This window comes from Amphiprion ocellaris, chromosome 2 (assembly GCF_022539595.1).
Source record: "Amphiprion ocellaris isolate individual 3 ecotype Okinawa chromosome 2, ASM2253959v1, whole genome shotgun sequence".
NCBI classification, from domain to species: Eukaryota; Metazoa; Chordata; class Actinopteri; family Pomacentridae; genus Amphiprion; species Amphiprion ocellaris.
In genome coordinates, this window is record NC_072767.1 from 18,269,639 (window position 1) to 18,290,815 (window position 21,177).

General features: G+C 38.7%; 1 protein-coding gene across 13 annotated transcripts in view; it reads right to left on the reverse strand.

Annotated features, from left to right (window-relative positions):
* Positions 1–21,177, reverse strand: part of lrrc7 (leucine rich repeat containing 7) — a 161,802-nt gene that overhangs the window by 30,522 nt on the left and 110,103 nt on the right. For 8 of the 13 annotated variants that reach the window (XM_035957687.2, XM_035957685.2, XM_035957688.2 and 5 more), the window contains 17 exons: positions 19,488–19,605; positions 18,591–18,669; positions 17,717–17,806; positions 16,457–16,513; positions 14,021–14,084; positions 12,898–12,972; positions 12,607–12,751; positions 11,540–11,612; positions 11,266–11,283; positions 8,238–8,367; positions 6,488–6,603; positions 6,070–6,139; positions 4,642–4,741; positions 4,170–4,294; positions 3,452–3,526; positions 1,939–2,181; positions 1,492–1,614 (listed from right to left, as the gene is read on the reverse strand). In XM_035957687.2, the coding sequence (XP_035813580.2) occupies positions 1,492–1,614; positions 1,939–2,181; positions 3,452–3,526; positions 4,170–4,294; positions 4,642–4,741; positions 6,070–6,139; positions 6,488–6,603; positions 8,238–8,367; positions 11,266–11,283; positions 11,540–11,612; positions 12,607–12,751; positions 12,898–12,972; positions 14,021–14,084; positions 16,457–16,513; positions 17,717–17,806; positions 18,591–18,669; positions 19,488–19,605 (1,701 nt within the window). The remainder of the gene's footprint in view (positions 1–1,491; positions 1,615–1,938; positions 2,182–3,451; positions 3,527–4,169; positions 4,295–4,641; positions 4,742–6,069; positions 6,140–6,487; positions 6,604–8,237; positions 8,368–11,265; positions 11,284–11,539; positions 11,613–12,606; positions 12,752–12,897; positions 12,973–14,020; positions 14,085–16,456; positions 16,514–17,716; positions 17,807–18,590; positions 18,670–19,487; positions 19,606–21,177) is intronic. The other 5 variants (XM_035957686.2, XM_023291256.3, XM_035957689.2 and 2 more) reach the window with 3 other exon arrangements.

Sequence of the window (21,177 nt, forward strand, 5' to 3'; positions counted from 1 at the left end):
CAAAGTTATTGCGGATATTAGGATATAGGACTATTCCACAGAGCATGAGGCCTCTAATGCAGACATCTCAAAGCCATTATGCACCCTTTCTGTGAGTCTGCATAACTGCAGACTTCCCTCGGGCACTTTCCTAGAGCTCATAGCAGAATTGGTGGCATGAAAACGTAGCTACCGCGCTGCCCACAAAATTTACACAAAGCAAGCATGGATAGAGTTGAGAGGAAATCCTTGTGGGAGTTTACCTGTAAGTCACAGCATCTGGCTATTAGTTTTTGTGGTTATTCATTGCATGTTTGTAGAGTTGATTATATTTTCAGGATTTATAAATGTTCATTACTTTCCTGACATTTGGCAGTTTGCTAAAAATCTGTAGACTGTAATGTCACAAGCAGAGAGTGATTAACTGAGCAGCTAATTAAATTGCAAATGAAACACAAGTCCAACTTCACTTCTTTTTTACTCCGCCAAGGAACGCGGTGGAGTTATGTGATGACTGGCATACGTTTGTCTGTTAATCTGCCTTTCCGTCTGTGTGCAACATTATTAAAAAACGGATTAACAAATTTAGATGAAATTTTCAGGGAAGGTCAGAAATGACACAAGGACCAAGTGATTAGATTTTGGCAGTGATGCAGCTTATGGCCTGTATCCATGGATTTGTTAAACATTTCTGTATCACTGCGAGATAGCGGTACGGTGTCACTGTAACTATGACAGCAAATGAACACTACATCAGCTGCCTGCTGACGATCACATGATTGCGATCCTACTACAAATCCACCGCTATGGATTTATCGGGACTTATCCCGAAATCATACAAGGACTAAGCAGCCTTGGCTGAGTACTGCGCTCTCTGAAGGCTTTTCTTGGTTTAAAAATTGTGATGGAATGCTTTCAAACAATGTGTACTTTCATGATAATGTGTCCTATTCCTCTTTTTATACGATATCATGATTTTGATCCTCATGAACTCACACAGTCAAGCACTACAGTTGCAGAACTACTTAGTAGCTTAGTGCTTCAGCTTTGAGGTGGAAATGGGGATTGGAGCATTAAAATCAGCCTACGGGCTGTGACCAACCAAAAATGTCACAGACTGTTTCATTTTTAAGGTTATGATACACGCTGTTCACATACTGGGAATAAGAAAGCTAATAGTATATGTAAATTTCTTCTTATTTCTACTCATAGTCTCTTTAACTTATACAGTGGAGTTTAAGTGTGAGTATAAGAAGGATAAAAAAAAACACAAAAATACAGTACGGTACATTATTTTTTCAGATGTCCAACTAACAGACAAGTTAAGCTTTGAATTTTCTTTTTAGGTGCACATTTTAATGACAATGTTCCTCATTCTGACTGTGATTACTGTAAAAATCAGGAGAAAAAAATTCAATATGACTACACAATGCAGCAAGCTAAAAACATCTGAATCATGTTTCCACAGCTCTTTTGTTGTGTGTCTGTGTGTGTTCACACTATGTGACAAACCTCAGAGCTCTCTGTCAAGTCTTCTTTGTCCTTCCTCTTGGGAATGTCAATGCCAGAGTTATGCATTGATCCCTGATCCATTAGCTGAACCTGAGAGAAGTCCTGCATCTCTCTGTCTGTCACCTGGAACAGTTTCATTTTTTCAGTCATGCACTGATTTTTACATCATTTAACAAACAAAATATGAAGAGTAACTCAGCTGTGTGTCATACATATAAGGGAATACATTCAATCAAAGATTATAACTGTTGTTGTCTTTCAACTTCTAGCAACTTAGGGTTCAGATAAAAGTTGCTATGTGTAACTGTTACATTGTGATTTCCAATTTTCTTCACACTTGACCTAAAGATTGACTTAAAGATCTCTGTGTTATGGAATATCCTGACTACCAAATGAAGTATGTTAAATACACTTGTGGCTGCCTGTGAGCGTTTGTGTGCTTCCTACCTCTTTGGGAGGCAGGGGCCACGGCGGTTCATACGGCTCTTTGCTGAGGTGTGTATGTTCCATGTTGGTTCCTGCCGAGGTGGCAGTGCCTGTGCTCAGCTGGTGCTGGTGCTGGTGCTGATGCTGGTGCTGGTGTGGATGTCCGGCATGTACGTTTTTACCCACTAGACTTTGCACTGACTTGACCATGTTCTTCAGATCCTCAGGGTAGGGTGTTGGGTAGCGCTTTAGGTTTATCTCCACCTACAAGACGCACCAACAAATAACTAAAATCAGAAGATTAACATACTTGCCAATGTGGAAGAATTACAGGTTTCCAGAATATGAATTCCCTGTAAAAAAACAAAAAATTACTTTAAATGGTTTCTTTGCTTCAGGAATAAAGCAGACTTTTTTTTATCACTTTAGTGTGACAAGTACCTAAAAATACTGTAGGACTTTTGCAGTTGAAATCTGAAATGTAGTATATACCATATGCATATCAGTAATAAAAAATGTAACAAAGTTGCTGAACAGATTTAAAACTTGTTGAAAATCTGAAAGTGAATTGATTCAAGTTGATACTTAGAGACACACAAAATAATTTATGTCAAATGTTGACTTATGGTAAACTTTTTTTTTTTTGACCAACAGGATTTATCTGCTTGGAAACGACATAAACAAGTGACAAACGACAGTGAGACATTGTGTTAGAGATGTTAATGATACATTTTACCTACTTCAGTTGAGTTATTTTCTGTCAAAAATGCTGTAGTTTTGTAGTCAGGTACTAGTCAAGTCATAGCTAAAAGCAAAGGGCTTGGTGACGACCTCCAGTTGTGCACTGTAGCACCTCACAAGATGGGAAAAGCCTATAAAGCCATATTCAAGCGTCTTCAAGTGCCAGTGGCCACAGCGCAAATCATCGTCAAAGGTAGAAGCAGTTTAACACTGTGAAAGATCTTGAAGGGCGTGGTAAGAAACGAAAGGCAACCCCTGAAATGGCAAGAATGGTAGAGGAGAGGTCAAAAAGGAATCCAAGGATCATCACTGAGACCATCCTGATGAATCTGAGCAATGCTGGTACCAACATCTCAAAGCAGGAACTCCAGGAGACACTGAACAAGTCTGGTCTCCAGAGACAGACCAAGGAGGACTCCACCTCTCCAAGACAGGCAAGCAAAAGTTCACTCTTTTTGGTCATTTTGGTCATCAGTTCGGTGGTAGAATGAGACAAAAACTGGCAAAAGAAAGGAGAAGCATTCAACTCCAGGAAGACCATCCCCACGGCCAAGCATGGTGGTGGGAATGCTTTAGTGATTTTTCAGTCAATATGTGACCTTGTCAACAGCATCATCAGAAAAAAAAAGACTACATTAAGATTCTGGAGGGAAACATCATGCAGTCTGGAAAAAAAAAAAAATTGTCCTTGGGCAGCACTGGAACTTCCAACAAGACAATGATTTGAAACATACAGCCAAAGTGGTCAAGAAATGGTTAACAGACAACAATATCAACATTTTAGTGTCCAGACCTGAATCCCATCGAGAATCTCTGGGGGGAACTGAAGACCAGAGTGATGGCGAAGAAGCCTTTCAACTTCAGAGACCTGGAGATCGTCACAAAGAGGAGTGGAACAAAATCCCAGTGGAGACATGCAGAACGATTGTTAGCAATTAAAAGAACTGTTTGACTGAGGTTGTGGCAAACAAAAGGCTTTGTCAGTAATTATTGACAAATTTCTGACATGGCCCTTGTTTTAGCAAAAAATGTAAATAAAAAATAAAAAAAAAAGCCATATATTTCAATTTTAGGTTAAATTGGAAATTGCCAATAGTTAATTTAAAATTTAAAATCCTTCATATCTCTAATGCAATGTCTTACCGCTTTTTGTCTCTTGTTTATGTCATGTCCAGTCAGAATTGACCATGGAATCAAAATTTGGCATTGGTATGAATAATTTTGAGCTTTTCTGTATAATAATTCTACAAAGCAGTGCTCCCTTGATAAAAAGTACAAATTTGTACTTTTAATCAGTGAGCCGGACTGTTCTCAATACATCTGTCCGCTGTCTGTGCTAATGTTTCAACCTGGACGGTTTTGTGCTATGAGTTAGAGCTGCTCCAGATGTTAGTCCGTTAACGCAGGTCTTGGAAAAAAATTCTATAAAAAACTCTGGTCGCCTCATATGACCCCTTCAGTTATTTAATGCAAGAGGGAGAGACAGAAACAGGGAAAGACAGAGAGCTGACCTTGACCTTCCCAGAGTTGTCTTCCTCTTCCTTCTTGTCCTCAAAGTCAAAGGCCACAGTCATCCTCTGCTGTCTCTGCTCCTCCCACAGAGTAGGATTAAAGCTGTCACTGTCCGATTGGTAATCTGTACACACACAAACACACACACACAAACACATACACACAGCAGTGATTAATGATCAAGGGTTAAAACTTTCAATCTGGGACTGGAAATTGTCAGTATGCACACATCCTCTTCGTGGAATACATAACATCATGTAATGTAACAAATGCTAATATTGTAATATTACTGAATCTAATCAAACAAATACAAAACATTCAGTGACCTTTTCTCAATGTCCTTAAACCACATTCACACATTATGCAACACACACACACACAGACACACAGACACACACAGACACACAGACACACACGCACACCCACACCCACACCCACACCCACACCCACACACACACACAGAGTTTGTACCCTCATCGTGTCGCGGCTGCTGAGGAAACATGTAGTTGGTCAAAACCTTCTGTTTGGTGTCTGGGTGGGCTTCTGTCTGCAGAGGGATCAGAGCCTTGGACTGCAAACACATGAACAACGTTTTCATTAGTATTCCTGAAGGAACTTTGACAGATGATATTGATTCCCTGACTCCTAATCTAAACCTAATCCTACCCATTAAAAACTTACAAAGATTCATGTTTGAAGTTTATTTAAATCTCTCTTCAGCTACAGAAAAGCTTGACTTGACACAAGACGAGCATTATTAAAATTATTGACATAAATCACTTTGAAAAAATTTGCAAGTCAATTTTGCCAACAACGAAAATTAATTCTGGATTACATTTGGATTACAAATAGAACTCTGTAACCTGAGTGTGTTGTCTTTTTTTTTTTTTTTTTTTTTTAATTTGCATGTTGATCTCACGAAAAATGCTCATTAAAAATGCTAATGTGAAATAAATAGAAACATGAACATGAAAATCTATTGATGCATAAGAATTCTCATTTTCCATGCTGGTCTATAATACTAACTTTCTTTATTTAACTTTAAGTTCAAGTTATTTAAATTTCCCTAATGTCAAAGTTTGCAGTTGTTATGCATCAAAAAGCATGACTGAATTTGAAAACAGAATTTTAAGGAGGGCATGCACGCAAAGTGGCAATTTTAAATGTAAATGTAAGACTGCACTGCCATTTCACAAATTGCATTTGAATTTTAAATTAGTTTTTTTCTTTAGCAGGTAAATACGGATCTGTGGTTGTTGTGACTTTTGATATGATTTAACAGTTTTATTCAACTTTAAGCAAAACTTTGAATGTCTTGAGGAATATTTTTTGTTTCTAAATCATAGCGTCTCTGAAAACAGAATAATATGTGCTCCAGGATGGAGCAATGATTCTCTCTCTAGTGCATTTACTACATCGAGTATACAAACAATGAGGCTCCTTGATATAATAAACTGCAAAGGAACCTCAGCATTTTAATGGAGATGGATAATTTGAGGTGAATTCTTCACTTAAAAGCACATAATTAAGTACTGATCAAAAATAAGATGCCATCCCTTTGAAGAAAAAATAACTAGAAAATCAAGTGAAAATGAACTATGTAAATTTATCACAAGCATTTTTAGCGACAGACATTTTTCTTCCTTTATTCTTCCTTGCCATGCCGTTTAGATAACAAGCTGCTAGAAGTGAAAGTCAATCAGCGGCTGAATTTTCACAATAAAAGCTTTGCTGTGATAGCAAATGAATGGGAATCGGAGCCTGTCTGAAAAATAAAATGTGATAAACTATACTATAAGACCTTATAATTTGAATTACATGTTGATGTCTTTTTGTGTAATGCTGCATATATTTTAGCAGGTACAGTCACTTGGAGAGTGTAGGAGGAGACACAGATACCTGATTGTCAGAGAGCCACAGAGCTGCCAGGTCCTTCAGCTTAGTGAAGGTAAACGGTAGATTCTTTAACCTGAGAGGGAGGGAGGGGAGGGAAGGGAAGGGAAGGGAGAGAGGGAGGGGTGAGAAAGAAAAGAGAGATGTTTCGTTTGCCCACGCACCTTACAGCCTGCAGAGCACGTAACCATGGCAACACACTCACCCATTCCCATGGTAACTGCAGGCCGTGAGAGCTGCTAGAGAATCGAAACGGCCATTGAGAAAGTGTTGCCTACGTGTGTGTGTGTGTGTGTGTGTGTCTGTGTGTGTGTGTGTGTGTGTGTGTGTGTGTGTGTGTGTGTGTGTGTGTGTGTGTGTTTGTGTAGCTCACATCACCACTGAGTCATAGCTTGGTCTCTGCCTCTGTGTGTGTGCATTTTACCTGTTGTCGCTGAGGTTAAGGACTCGTAGTTTGGTCATCTGTCCGATCTCATCAGGAAGAAACTCCAGTTTGTTGGACCGCAGTGACATCACCGTCACATTCTTACAGTTACCGATCTGAAGCACACACACATCCATCATATCACAATATAATTGCATCAAGTGTTGAACAAGAGAGCGGCTGCATCAAGGAATACCTTTGAATAAGCTACATTACACAGTGTGTCTGCAGATACAGGGACGTTAAATTTAAAACTTGTGAAGACCTCTTTACAGTGACAATGATGAAATTTAAAAAATGTAAAACACTCATGAAAAAACAGCTTTTACTGCCAGGCAATTTATTGAAACACCCACAAAAGTGACTCAAAATGGTACAGGGCTCCATCAAGCGAGCGCCATCTTATCCATAACATTTTAATTAGCTGTTTGATTTGTTTTATAACTAACATTACAGTGAGCTAAATTCTATCTCAGAGTTTAGGGCAAAAATGGTTTTCTTAGTTTTGAATAAACTAATAAACTTATAGTTACCGATCTGAAACGTACACACATCCATCACACACTCGGTGTATCACTGTTCTTTGTTTGCCATTTGTGCAAATGTAATGCTCAGGTTTATCAAATTTTCTCCCAATGACAGGCTGCAACCAGCCTAATGTGGCACTACCTAATGCTATCCTGCTGGAGTCACTAACGTCTCAAGAAAACCACCAAAAAGAACAACATCAACACCATGGTTGACGTCTGTCATCTTATCTGCAGGCCTCCTTAATTTTCATTCTAAACATTTGAAAATACAGGAAAAATAAACATAAATCCCATTTGTCATGGCCATTTAATTTAGGACCTTCGTACGATGGATTTACAGAGCAGACTTTCAGGTCCGTTTAAGAATCTTCGAAAGAATCATCTAACACCCTGATCATAGTAATATTAGGGCAGTGACTTACAGTTTTCTTGTTTAGTGTTACAGTAAATGTCAGAAAATCTGGAGAAATGGTCATGGCAGTTTCCCAGCACTCATGGTGATAGCTCAGATTACTTATGGCTGACTAGTCTTACATGGTTCTATCTATCTCCACAATGCCGTGTCAGTGCTGGACAATGGTCTGGTTGCACTCCACCATTGTTCTAATATAATGGGGGAAAAAAATTCTGGACTGTTTATATTTCTTCTAACTAATCACAATAATCTTTGCTGGTGCCAAGCCTAGGATGCAGTGACGGTGCCCCTCCTAAATAATGATAGGGAATTGTTTTGGTGGAACATTTGTATGCAGTGATGCTAACACTGTCATTAAAATGGGTAATTCACCAAAACAACTGGACAGGCTTGTTTTTATCGCCTTCGTCAGCATGTAGCCTGCAACTGGGATTTTCAAAACGTTAACATGCATAGTAGTGTGTGAGAAACATTGTTGTCACACACTACTTCATTCATTCTTGTCCACTGTGCCATGACTTTAATAAGCTGCTCTAAGTGAAATCCAACACTTATTGCTGATTTTTCACTGTAAAACATTTCAGCAACAGCAAATTGATGGAAATAGGAGCCTATCCTCGGAATACAATTTGATCTCAGAGAAAAAACAGAAAATTTTCACAGCTGAGATGCTTGAGGCAGTAAATGGATCACTTAATTTTCTGTTGATCAGCTAATCATTTATTCTACTAATCTCTTCAGTTTTAAATAATATCAAGGCCAGAACCACAATAAGGGAGTGTTCATGATGTGTTGATCTACCTACCTCCCGGGGCAGCTCTGTGAGGAAGTTCTCATCAGCAGCGAAGGTCCGCAGGCTGTGCAGGTAGCCGATAGTGGGAGGCAAAGACTCCAACTCATTACAACTACAGTCCAACTCCTCCAACAGAGACAGACTGGGTGAAAGGAAAAGAGGCAGGAAGAAGGAGGAGATAAGAAAGACAGGAAATCAGACTACAAGCTACAAAATCTCTGCTGCGATATTTCGAATACGTAGACATGGGTTTTAAAAGATAAGAATGGCCACATTCTCTGTTTTTACAGCTGTCAACAAATTCCGTGAAAAGACTAAAACCAGGAATTAACTGATCTTACTAACAAGTGTCGTCTGTGTTTCTTTGTGCCGCTGAGTCCGTTGCTGCTCAAAAACACATCAGTGATCCACATCATTGCACTTGGAAACATGTTCCTTCATTAATATGAACAAACACACACTGTAGTTTATTTTGAATCAGCCCCACACACCTTTCTGACACACCAAACGTGTATTAATTTGTGGCTGAAAATAGCAAAGTTTACTCCAGTTTAAGTAACACCCTGCAAGATGTCTAAGGACATTTTGCTTTATAAAAAATAAGACTATTTAAAGATTTGCATCGGTGCAGAAAAGTGAGAATGTTTGTTAGTTTCAGTCTTTCCATGGGAGTTGTTGACAGTAATAAAAATGAAGAATGACCCCAGGCCTATCTTTTAACATGTTATGATGAGAAGGAAACTTGGCAATAACTTATAGGTGGAGAGTGTTGAGAGAAGGAAAAGATCGTCATATTAAGTAATCACTCAATTATTCAACTAGCCAATCAGTAAATTAACAACTTACAGATATTTGGTCTCATCTGATGCCCACCTATCCTCATTTTCCCACCTTTGATGTTGGTAATTCTTTAACCTGGATCTCAACCTCTCCACTACACTCAGATATACAGTAACATCCATAGCAGGCCCTCTACAGGACACCGTGACCCCCCCTTTGACTGCCTTTGTTGGCCTAGCATCACGCTAACAGCAGGCTAATGCTAATGAGACAACACTTTTACATTAATGTACTGTCACTGTTAACATTGCATTAGTCTGCTGTTATTATTCCCAGTAGACCCGACCATCTGGGCCACCATACGGTCTGACAGGAGAGGAGAGAGAGGAGAGGAGAGGAGAGGAGAGGAGAGGAGAGGAGAGGAGAGGAGAGGGGAGAGGAGAGGAGAGGAGAGGGGAGGGGAGGGGAGAGGAGAGGAGAGGAGAGGAGAGGAGAGGAGAGGAGAGGAGAGGAGAGGAGAGGAGAGGGGAGGGGAGGGGAGAGGAGAGGAGAGGAGAGGAGAGGAGAGGAGAGGGGAGGGGAGGGGAGAGGGGAGGGGAGGGGAGGGGAGGGGAGGGGAGGGGAGGGGAGGGGAGGGGAGGGGAGGGGAGGGGAGAGGAGAGGAGAGGAGAGGAGAGGAGAGGAGAGGAGAGGAGAGGAGAGGAGAGGAGAGGAGAGGAGAGAAATGTCATACTTCATATTAAACTTCAATAGGAAGGTTACATTTTCTATCGTGCTTTTCTTCTTAGCATTGCTTATATTCCTACTTTAAAAAAACAGAACGTCTCTCTTTTTCTTCAAAAATGTACAGCTACAGTTAAACCTGTCAAATATGACTTTTTAACAACCTTCATAAGATTATTGAGCTGCTATCTGCCTACCAGCTCCATAATCCTACATTCAAGAGCAGCCGTTGTAAGGAAGCACAGTGGCTCAGTGATAGATCACTTTAAGACTTGAGTCTCTGGATTCAAATCTTCTTTATGCACAGAGCATGCATCCTTTGGTGTAGGTTTTCACCAGGTACTACTGTTGCACGCTCGTTTTAAGTCCCCCTCTTGATGAGAGCAAAGGCTGCAGTTTTACTTCAGAGGAAGTTCTGAGACATCAGTCATGAAGAATTTCAAATTAAGAAAGATATTTTACACTTTAACTGACATATAGTATATGCAGTAGGAGGATCTTATCGCATATAGACTATAGATTCAGCTTTGTGTACTTTGTGTAAATAAATAGTGTTATACAGCATCCTCTTACACTAATGCAGCTAGAAGGGTACGTAATGTAGTAACAGCTTTCGTACAGGCACGAATTCTGCATTTCCTTGGACTTCACGTAAATACAATTCTTTTAAAAATATGAAGTAACTGATTAGGAATATCGAATTGCTCAGTGTAGAAACAGAAGCATAATTAAGGGATCACATTCATCATTAGTAAGAAACACTTAAAAAACTAGAGGGGTAAGAAAGGACCTTTCTTAGAGGAAGTAATGAATCTACAGTACTACTTATTGAAGCTAAAACCTGGGACTTGTTCAGGAAGACAAAATGCTTTCAGTGCGTTCAGATACAAATCTTGCAATAAGTGTTGGTGTCAGATAGAGAGTTAAATGGCGTCTGTAAAATCACGCAGATTAACTACGCTTGTGTAAAAAAGAACAGAATCAAAACATGTATTCTTAAACTGATGTAATGTAGTTTTTCTGTCACTGTCCGAAATTTTCCACCATTAACTTATAAAAATGTTTTCAGTATATAGAGATGAAAGAAAGACACACTAACAGTACTTTTAAATTCCAATTTCAAAAGATGTTTCTGCTTCATCCAACTAAATATTCATCTTTATTCAAAGGAAAATAATGCAATTACTGTGGCAGAATCTGGACTGTGATGGATAATAATGAGAATTATGGTAATCCTATTGCTCTAATCATTTTACATGCAATCATTTCCATCTCAACCCTCCAGGTTTTAGCTGGACTGGGTTCATGTACATTAGCAATTATGGATGTGGATTTTATTAAAATATTAGGTCCAAATGTCCAAACATGAACAAAATGTAAAAATCTGTTTATGTTTGCATGTAATTCATATGGATATAAGATGGTTCCCACATTGACAGCATGTGGCAGCAAGCTCGTATTTTTGTATCTGCAGCGCGGTTGAACATCAGTCTGTCTCTGAACACACCCCTGGATCCGGGAGGCTAATGTTACTCACCCTTGCTTGGGCTTCGCACTAAGCCACGGCAACGCAGCAAACATAACACACAGAACCCCCCAATCATCAGCCAGCATAACAACACAGCAGTAATAAACAAGGAAAACAACAACCCACCAAAGATAAACAATCTCCTGCTGAGGTCATCTAAACTGACAAAAGATTTTGTTGATGGTGGCAATAAAGTAAAACAAAAGTCTACTGCATATGACGTTTGTCTGGCTTCAATTTTAGCTTTGCTAGCTTTTCCTGGCAGTGTGTGCGGGCTTCTTACCTCCCGATGGTGTTAGGCAGTGAGGTCAGCTGGTTGTCATCTACCTTCAGTGTTGTCAGTTTCTTCAACATTCCTACATCAAACACACACGCAAAGTTATTCTCTTCTTTGAAGATATATACACTGTGTTCCCTTTACACCCAAAAAGGGAGCTTCAGCTTTTGTTTCAGTCTTCTCACTTCCTTGTGCTTATACTTACACAGCGCAACACACTAATTCCTTCAATCTGTACAGTACAAACATGGTTTTCTGCCACACAGCTCCAACAAGGATTGTAGAAATAACAGTTTTATTGTTGAGAAATAAATGAGAAGATTAACACCACTCTGCATAGTAAATATGATACTGTAGTCAACATCTGGTTAGCTTAGCTTAGCATAAAGACACAAAATAGTAGGAAACTAGTTTCCTGACTCTGTCAAAAGATAAACTGACCTACTTGCTCCTCTAAAGTTAATTACTTAACATGGTATAACCTTATTTGTTTGTTGGAGGGTAAAGTGGGGTAAAGGGGGATTGTTTTTTATATTTGGAACACCCTCCTTTTTTCCCTTTCTAAAATGTCTTTATTGGGCTTTTTATACAGTTGAAGACACAACATGAGCAAAATACACAACACAACCGAGCATTTCTGAAACTGCAGCGTACTGAAACCACAGATTCAGGCTTTCTTACATAGCAAACATAAGGAACCAACCCTGTCAACACTATGACTAAATTACTCCTCTATTCCAACTTCCTACTGTGTAGCCACTGCAGTATAGTTTTATGAGCAGAGGCACAGGTGAGCTGGTGTGCTCGAGCTGCGATAACTGGGGAAGATGGCGGTGCAGAGAGAAGCTGGGACTCCATAGATCTGCAAATTCTAAAGGAAGCACCAGTTAAAAGTTACAGATATCAGAGTGGTTTCAATCTTCTCTTCTAATTCTCCAACAAGAAGATGCTCCAAAAATTATTTTGAACAGGAGTTAATATAATTGCCTCACTAAAAGACAACAGTAAATACAGCTCGACTATGTTTTTTTAAAAATTACAATAAATGTATGTGTGTGTACATATGTGTGTACCTATAGAGTCAGGGAGGTGCTGCAGCATGTTGGAAGATAGCAGTAGGTCTTCTAAGGCCTCGCAGCCGGAAATGTCCGTGTCCAACTGCTCAATACGATTCTTAGCTAAGTCCAAGTACCGCAACTGACGGAGCTTCCCTAACGACTGTGGTGGGGAGGGCGAGGGGAGGAAGGAACAGCGGACAGAGCGACAGAGAAAAGATGAATGAGCAAAAATCTCAAAGAAGATTTTCGGCTGCGATCTCCTGTGATGCTTTTTGTTGTCACTGTGAGAGCTGAAAGTCTTCTTACCCCCGGTATAGACTGTAGAGAGTTGTTATCCAGCCACAGCTCCCTTAGGTTGTGGATCTGTTCCAACACCTCTGGCTAACATGCAGACAGAAGAATCCTCATTCTCATATACTGAACACATGCAGTATAAACAGATGTGCAGTTACAAATACGAAAACAACAAATTCATATTCACTATCATCAAATGACATATTCTCAGCACGTATATTGTGTATTGTACTGATTCAAAAATTAACTTGAGTCCATCTTCAGACCACGAATGGCATAAATAAATAGATAAATAAGCTGGCGGAGTGGGTGAGACTGGAAATCACTCCCTCCATGATTTCTCATTCTTGGCAGGAAGCAGAACGCAGAGCCAACCTACTCCTGTCATAGTCAGCTTCCTGTCTGACCTTGATGTTCAGACCATCGTCCCTCCTCCCTTCCAGTCACTGTGTCCCATTTCAGGGTCTGACTGAACCTGCGCCTCATCACTAGATAAGACGGTCTACTGAGGGTTTACCATATGCTGCACTGGGTCTTGAAATGTGAACTCTGAAGATGGTGTCCCCTGAAATGGGACACAGCATCTGTGTTGCCGACCTTCCTCTCCTCCTTTAGATTCTTGCCGTTCTCCCTTCTGTCAATGTCTTTACCAATAAAGATTTTTAATTAAATGCACATGTGACCATCAAGGATCATTTCAGTGACAACTATTGTATTTTTAGTTCTGTGTTAAAAGTTTTTCGCTCTGTAGATATTTAGATTCTAATCAATCACAACACCATCAAGAAGGTGTCTAAACAAAGTCATTCTGAAATATGACAACCTCAAACATATAGCTAAAATACTGAAATAACTATCTTGAGCAACAAGGGGAAAGAGGTGCCCTGCAACAGACTGAGTCAAGTGAACCAATGAGAGATGTTGCTATTTTCAAGGCAAAATTTGGTGAAAGCAACTTTATAATCTATTTACTGTATATGCTTTATTTGTATGAACTTTATCTCTAAATAACAACTTTTCTTGGCTCACTTCAGTGCCTAAAACATTTGCACAGCACTGTATATTCCAGTTTCATTTTGCTGTGAGTACATATCCCTGAAGTTGAATTGCAAAACATGACAGCAAGTTGTCTCACCATTTCAGAGAATTCATTGCTACCCAGATCCAGCCTCTCCAGCTGTGTCAGTCTGTGGATGGACCTGAGAGGAGAGGATGCGCTGATTAGTACAATTACTGCAAGTCAACTTTGCATTTTATATACTGAATAACTGTGCACTAAATTAACTCTTAAAAAACTGAAGATGGTAATATTATGGTTACTGTAGGCACTATAATGTATTTCTGCTTGGATTTAAATGTAGTATTTGCAGCATGGCACTAAGCTGTGGATAACTATCTGCTGATAATGGCCCATGTGATGTGGTGTCTATCATCAGAGAATTTTAACCCTTAGCTGCACGAGTAATTGGACCATTGCACTCTTCCATAAGTGGGTGAAATGACCTGTATAAGAATCTGTGTGTTTTTTATGCCATTTTTGTCATTTTGGTTAAAAATAATTATTTGTATTATTGTTTGTATTATATTTGAATGATTTCATGTTTGAAATGTTTATTTTTCACTTTATAACACATTTTGATGACTGAAAAAGAAGAATATTACACAGAGCAGCATTAGAAGAATGTCCTCATCCATTTTTGTTGACATTTTTCCACTCTTTTCCTCCAGCTGTTGCTGCTCTCCGTCCCTCCAAATTTGTGCATCACCTCTTGTATGATATTATCAGTGATAAAGAGCTTGGGGTAGTAATACAAATATTACAATTTCTTTAAATGTATAAAAGGTAACTTAAAAATTTAAATGGATGATATAAAAACTCATTTTTTGAGGAATAACTGGAATATGAAATGATAAGACCTTTTCATTACAAAGGTTTTGCAAGAAAACGACCTCACCGGGTCACTTTTGACCCACTTATGCATCTAAGGGTTAAACAGAATAAGAAAGGTTTGTGTTCAAGAAAACTACTGTAAACCCACACTGAGCCCTTAGTGTTTGCACATGTTTCAAAATAAAGCTATAGACTGGTTTCAGGATACAAAATAATAGCAAGGTGACAGCACAACATTATGAAGTGCAATGTCTGCTCTTGCATCTGCACAGAATGACTCCTGATCGAATGTTCATCTAGTGTTTTTCAGTGGCAGGCTAAAGGTGTAACAAGACAGACTGAATATTAGCATTCGCAGATCAGGTTCAAGAGCTAAATTTTCCACTATTTTATTACTTTTTTTTGTTCTGGCAGGCTTGTTGCAAAGTAGTGACGTGATTCCCCTGCACTTTCTAAAATTTTCAGAGGAAACCTCCACCAGTGATGCACCCTGTACCCTGGTAGTCAGAAGTATTCACATCCTTCTCTTATGTAAAAGGACCAACACAGCAATGTAAAAACAGTCCATTATATGTAAAAGTCCTGCATGAAAAAAATCCTGCTTCACTAAAATTTTTGCATCAGAATTTAGTTTAAGTGAAAGTACTGTTTTGTTCCCTTGGACAGATCTATTATTATATATGACAGCATTAGATTATTAGTCGTGAAGAGTCAGTGTGTTCAAGTTACTGTTGTTGGTGGAACTACTTCATAACTGGTTTTATTTACAGAGACAACAGATATATCTGAGGGCTTTCCAGATGTCCCAGATCTGTTTTCAGTTTTTGGACATTTTCTCTTATCTTTGATTTTTTGTGATATGTTGGATCATTTGAACATTCAAAAATGAAATAAAACTATGTAAGAAGTTTAGAGGGAAGAGGGAAAAAAATCACTATTTCATTGAGCTGTTAACAACTCACAGATATCTGAAATGGGAGCCTGACTACACACTGCTTTGTGTAAAAAGCCCAAAAGTAAACCACTGGTTTAATTTTTAACTCTGTGATGTAGTTTAAAACCTTGTGATAGTATATGTTGTGTAAAATGTTTATATTGCAACTAACTAAAGCTGTCAAATAAACGTAGTGGAGAAGAAAGTACAGTATTTTTGCCTGAAATGTAGTTGACTAGAAGGATAAAGTAGCACAAAATGGAAATACGCACCTCAAAATTATACTTAATAACAGTACTTGAGTGAATGTACTTTCTATCACAGCTGGTAGTTGTACTTCATCATCAACGGTATTATTGTTATTCACACCAGCACTCTTCACAACCTCCTGTAATTAAAATCTCTGTTCTTGTACTTTAAAGGTTGTCTCTGTTGAGTGAAGCTGTGCTGGTGGCCTCCTCTGTGGTCATGGTGAGGATTTGAACAGAAGGATAAACTCAGCTGCATTATGTGAAACACTTTAAACTGTTAAGACTGACATGATCCTGCTATAATAGGCTTCATCAGTATTCAAGAACACCTGCCAGGGATAAATATAGTTTTAATCTGGACACCTGGGAAGGCGAGCATACACTCTGTAATATCATCAAGCGCCTGCAAGTGTGTGAGCTGTAAAATTAAAATCAACCTTTCTCACTCTTTCTCTCCATTACACACACACACACACATATGGCAGTTTGTCTCACTTTGGCATGGTTTTCAGGTGGTTCTCTCTCAGCTCCAGGATCCGTAGTTTGGAGAGTCTGAAAAACAGAAGGGACAAAAGCCAAAACGGAATTTACAGCAACAGTTTTTCAGGAAGGTTACAAAAGGCCAAATAACATAAAATGAGGAAAAACAAGCCCAATTTAATTCATCAACTCCAAAATCAGTGTCAGACTCATTTCCTCATCATAATTATGTGCAATCATAACCTGGTAATGTTTGATAAAACATTACTTTGCAGCATACCAGATGATCACCACCATGACTGTGTTCAATAGAGGGGATTTCTGTCGCTTCCATTTGAATTAATTCATGCGATTCATCCATCAGGAAGTTGCTAATGTCGGCTGTGCTCCCTCACAGTAACAGAATCTGCAAATTGGCTGAGCAGCTTGCTGGAAGTTGGTTAACTAACAAGCAATAAACCAAAAAAGATTAAAACATGACTTTTACCTGGATGGAATGCTAAAGAGTAGCGTCCTAATGTGTTGTTGTAGGAGGTATAAATGATTGATAGTATAAAAATGTGAAGTTTCTGTGAGATCAAACAACAACAAAATTATTTATTTTTCCCCATATATAGAAAATCATGAAGTGTAAGCCTTGCACTGATGCTACTACAATTTACAACATAAAACACGCTATTTTTTAAGGCTAAATTCAGTAGTAAGCTGTAAGCGATAACACACGTATGTTCGGGCTGAATAATTTGGAGAAAATATTTGTGATTTTTCCGACATATTATGCAATCTAAATTTTTACATCTAAAGTTTATTGGACAACAGATAAAACATGGGATGGAGCATTACCACATGGGACACTACCAAAAACTTAACTGCCCTATAATTTAATACAGAAGATAAAGCAATTATCACAAAAAAAATGTGGTTATGTTAAGTTAAAGAAACAAAGTAATAATGTTAAAAAATAAATAAGAAAGTAGTTGGACTTTTCTGTAAACAAGCTCTGACATTGAAGCAGGTAAGTCATTCATCTATCAGGACCAGCATCAAAGTATTACATATTCTGCAATCAAGTTAAAGTAACAATGCTAATTTCAATTGCATGATTTCAAATTCAGATTTTAATTTGAAATCAATTAATTGTTAAGCCCAGCTGAATGTTCCGATTTTTATGATGAAGATTGCCCAACACAAGAGGCAATGAATAAAGGACTCTGTTGACTTTAATATTTAATCACAAACAGTCCAACAAAGTCAAACACACATGCATCAGTTTACCTGCCAAAGTTAGCCGGCAGATACTCCAGGAAGGCATCGTTTAAAAAGAGCTGGGTCAGATTCAGGAGCTGCGTAAAACCATCTGGGAGTCTGGAGGTGAGAGGAAGAAAGAGAAAGAGAGATAGAGAAAGGCATTGAGAAAGAAAGAAAGAAAGAAAGAAACAAAAAAGAATAAAAAAAGAGGAAAAAGGGTGTGTGTCCTTGAATGGCCTCGGTGGAATAAAGCGCGGACATTGCTCCTGTAACAACCCCTGCAGAAGCAGCTAACTGCTGTTAGCCTGCAGATGACTCATCCGCTGCTCCAAACACACACATACACACACACACACACACACACACACACACACACACACACACACACACACACACACACACACACACAAAGACACACACGCAAAATACAAGAAGCATTTCTGTCTGCAGCATACCGTGTGGTTAAGTCTAGCTTTGTTTCATGGTCATTACACAGAAAACAGCAATTACAAGCCTAACACCTGATGATGAAAGCATAATGGTGAACAATAACAGCACTTACATATATATTTTCTATTGATTGGACTTAACTGAGCCAACAAGATATGAACACAGGGACCAGGGTGTATGGTTGCACAGGGTCTGCAGATGCTGCCAAGTAATATACGTTATTTAGCCTCTCTGTGGTGTAAAAAAATGTATAAAACTGCATAAGTAAAAGCAGGTTAAGTAAACAAACAAGAGCAGCTCAAAAAGCTCAAAATGTAGCAAATCCATCACAAATAATCCATTACATCTTGAGCCACTCGAAGCTAGCTGATAAAAGGGTGCCATCAACCAAAGGCCACAGTATTTCGTTACAGGTTCAGTTCTGCAGTGACGGTGTGTGTTAGTGTCTTACTTGGTGATGGGGTTGACACTTGCTTCCACCACAGACAGGCCTTTACAGCATTTTATATTGTCTGGAAACTCCTGGATTCCTGTTGGCGAGAGAGTCCAATTAAAGGTGAAGATACAATATCACATTATGTCTTATTTTTTGTTACACATTCATTGTGAAGCTCATAAGTTTCCTCACCTTCTCAACTTCACAGTATCTGGGAAGGTAGTAATTTAAATTCTAAGGAAATAATTCATGGAGATGTTTTCAGAAATGCCCACGATTGTAAATCAGCAGTTACAAATGCCACTAAGTTTGCCAATTTATTTTTTCTTTTCTTTGCTTAGTTTTATTATTCCGCCAAGGAACAGTGGATTTAGTTGATAATCAGTGTATGTTCGTTTGCCCATCTGTTTGTCTGTCTGTCTGTAAGCAACCTTACTCAAAAACGGACTAACGAATTTGGATGAAATTTTCAGGGAAGGTCAGAAATGACACAAAGACCAACTGATTCAATTTTGGCAGTGATGCAGCTTATAGGCTGGATCCACGGATTTGTTAAAGATTTCTGTATCATTGCGAGATAGTGACATGGTGTCACTAACTATGACAACAAGTGAACACTACGTCAGCTGCCTGCTGATGATCACATGATTGCGATCCTACTACAAATGGACCACTATTGACTTATCAGGACTTATCCGTTGGAAATGACACAAGAAACAACTGATTAAATTGTGGGGGTGTTTCTGAGTCCCATCAATTCCCGCCGCCTGCTACATATAATTAGGTCACAATAGCATAACGTACACATGCATAACACACGCCTGTACTCAGCGTAAGGTCATTTTGTTTGTGGGTACATCTATATTCTATGGCCACATTCTATAGTGCCATGATTTCTGATTGCATTTTTACCGTTTTTACTGATGTCTAGCTCTTTGAGGTTAACCAGGCTGGCGATGGTGGTGGGCAGGTTGGACAGGTCGTTGTCGGGCATGCTCAGCTTCTTCAAGGCCTGGCAGTTGAAGAGTTGCTATGGGAACACAGAGGGATGACAAAGGAATATCACAGTCTGCTGGCAAAATCTCCAAGACCTCAAACAGAAAGGTACAAAAGGACGGAGCACGGAAAGTCAGCTACAGGCATGCATCACTTAATGCTGTGGAAAAGCTGAGCCATTTTAACTGCATTTTTCTATGAATAATGTAGATTTAATCTCCTCCATACGGTGGGCCCTAAGGACAAAACACATACTAGAGTGAAAGCAAAAACATCCAGCGAATTGTGCCCTCAATCAAAAAAAGAATGCAAATTCCAAAATATATACAAGAGCGAAAGCACATGCATAAAACAGCTTAGAGTACAGATATACTATCAATACCAAGCAAATGTTCTTTAGATTTTAGAAATGCTGCACATATAACAATACTAAACAATACAGGAGCTCAAAACTGAGGAGAGGCACGGACAGAATTTGAAACAAGCAACAACAAAATTGTTAGTTTTACATTGAGGCTTGCCAGAAAGAAAACATAAACTACATGACAAAGTTGGCTAAACTAAAGGTCCATTTACTTACTTACTAGCTTTAAATGGAGCATTATTTTTACCCACTAGAGTCAAAAATGACACATTTCACCTCGAGATATACAGTACAGAAAGAAAAACAGAAAGATTCAATAAGGGCACTAAGAAACAAAAAAATAAGTACAAATAATTAAAATAATTTAATAACTAAGCTGGACAGCATCACGTCATGTCATGTCATGTCTAATGCCACGTAGTTTCTGTCAGTTTGTAGCTCTAAATAGCTGGTTTCAACTGAAAATGATGCATCCAGTTGCTTTTTTACTGTCTGAACACAACATTCAAGACATTTTTTTTCCTTCTGTATCAAGTATCTCAAAACCAACTTTTCGGTGGAGTGTCTTATAAATTTCGTGGCTTCAGCAGCAACAATAGTTCAGCTAATTATTGGAAAGATTAACTTTATAGCTCAGTGATTTAATAATGTAGGCACCTAGCTTTGCACGAGTATTGATAATACAGTGAGTTAGCATCACTTTACACAGCTGTACTTAATTTAGTGCTACTTGTATAACGTTCGCTAGGTATAAGTTAGCAAGCTAACATGAGCAACATATTGTAAGTAGCATACATTCTCTACAACAGATACCAGCACAACTGTTTGCTAGCTAGCTAGCTGAGTAGTATGTTGCTGTCTGCTCATGTGTCTCTGCCTGTATAAATGTTTTAAATGTTAGAGTATTTTTTATTGTTTAAAAATCATAATTTTTTTTTAACTGCTGCCGACACATATATTGGACTAGCTACTGCTAAGGCAGTGTGACTAAAAGTCTATAATGACGCTAACAGCTGTGAGGCAACTATCCAGCTACTCCTACAACTTAGTAGCTAAAAATACAGAGCAGCTAGTTTAGCCTGAGGATAGTGAAAGACGGAAACTAAAAGACATGCACTAATCTGCATGTAAGTATAGGGGTTTCTCCTCTTTTAGATGAAAGAAGATTAACCTGCATTCATACATATACTTAATAACTAAGTTTTTATTTTTCATGCGGTGTAGTAGTATGTGGCATGTTTT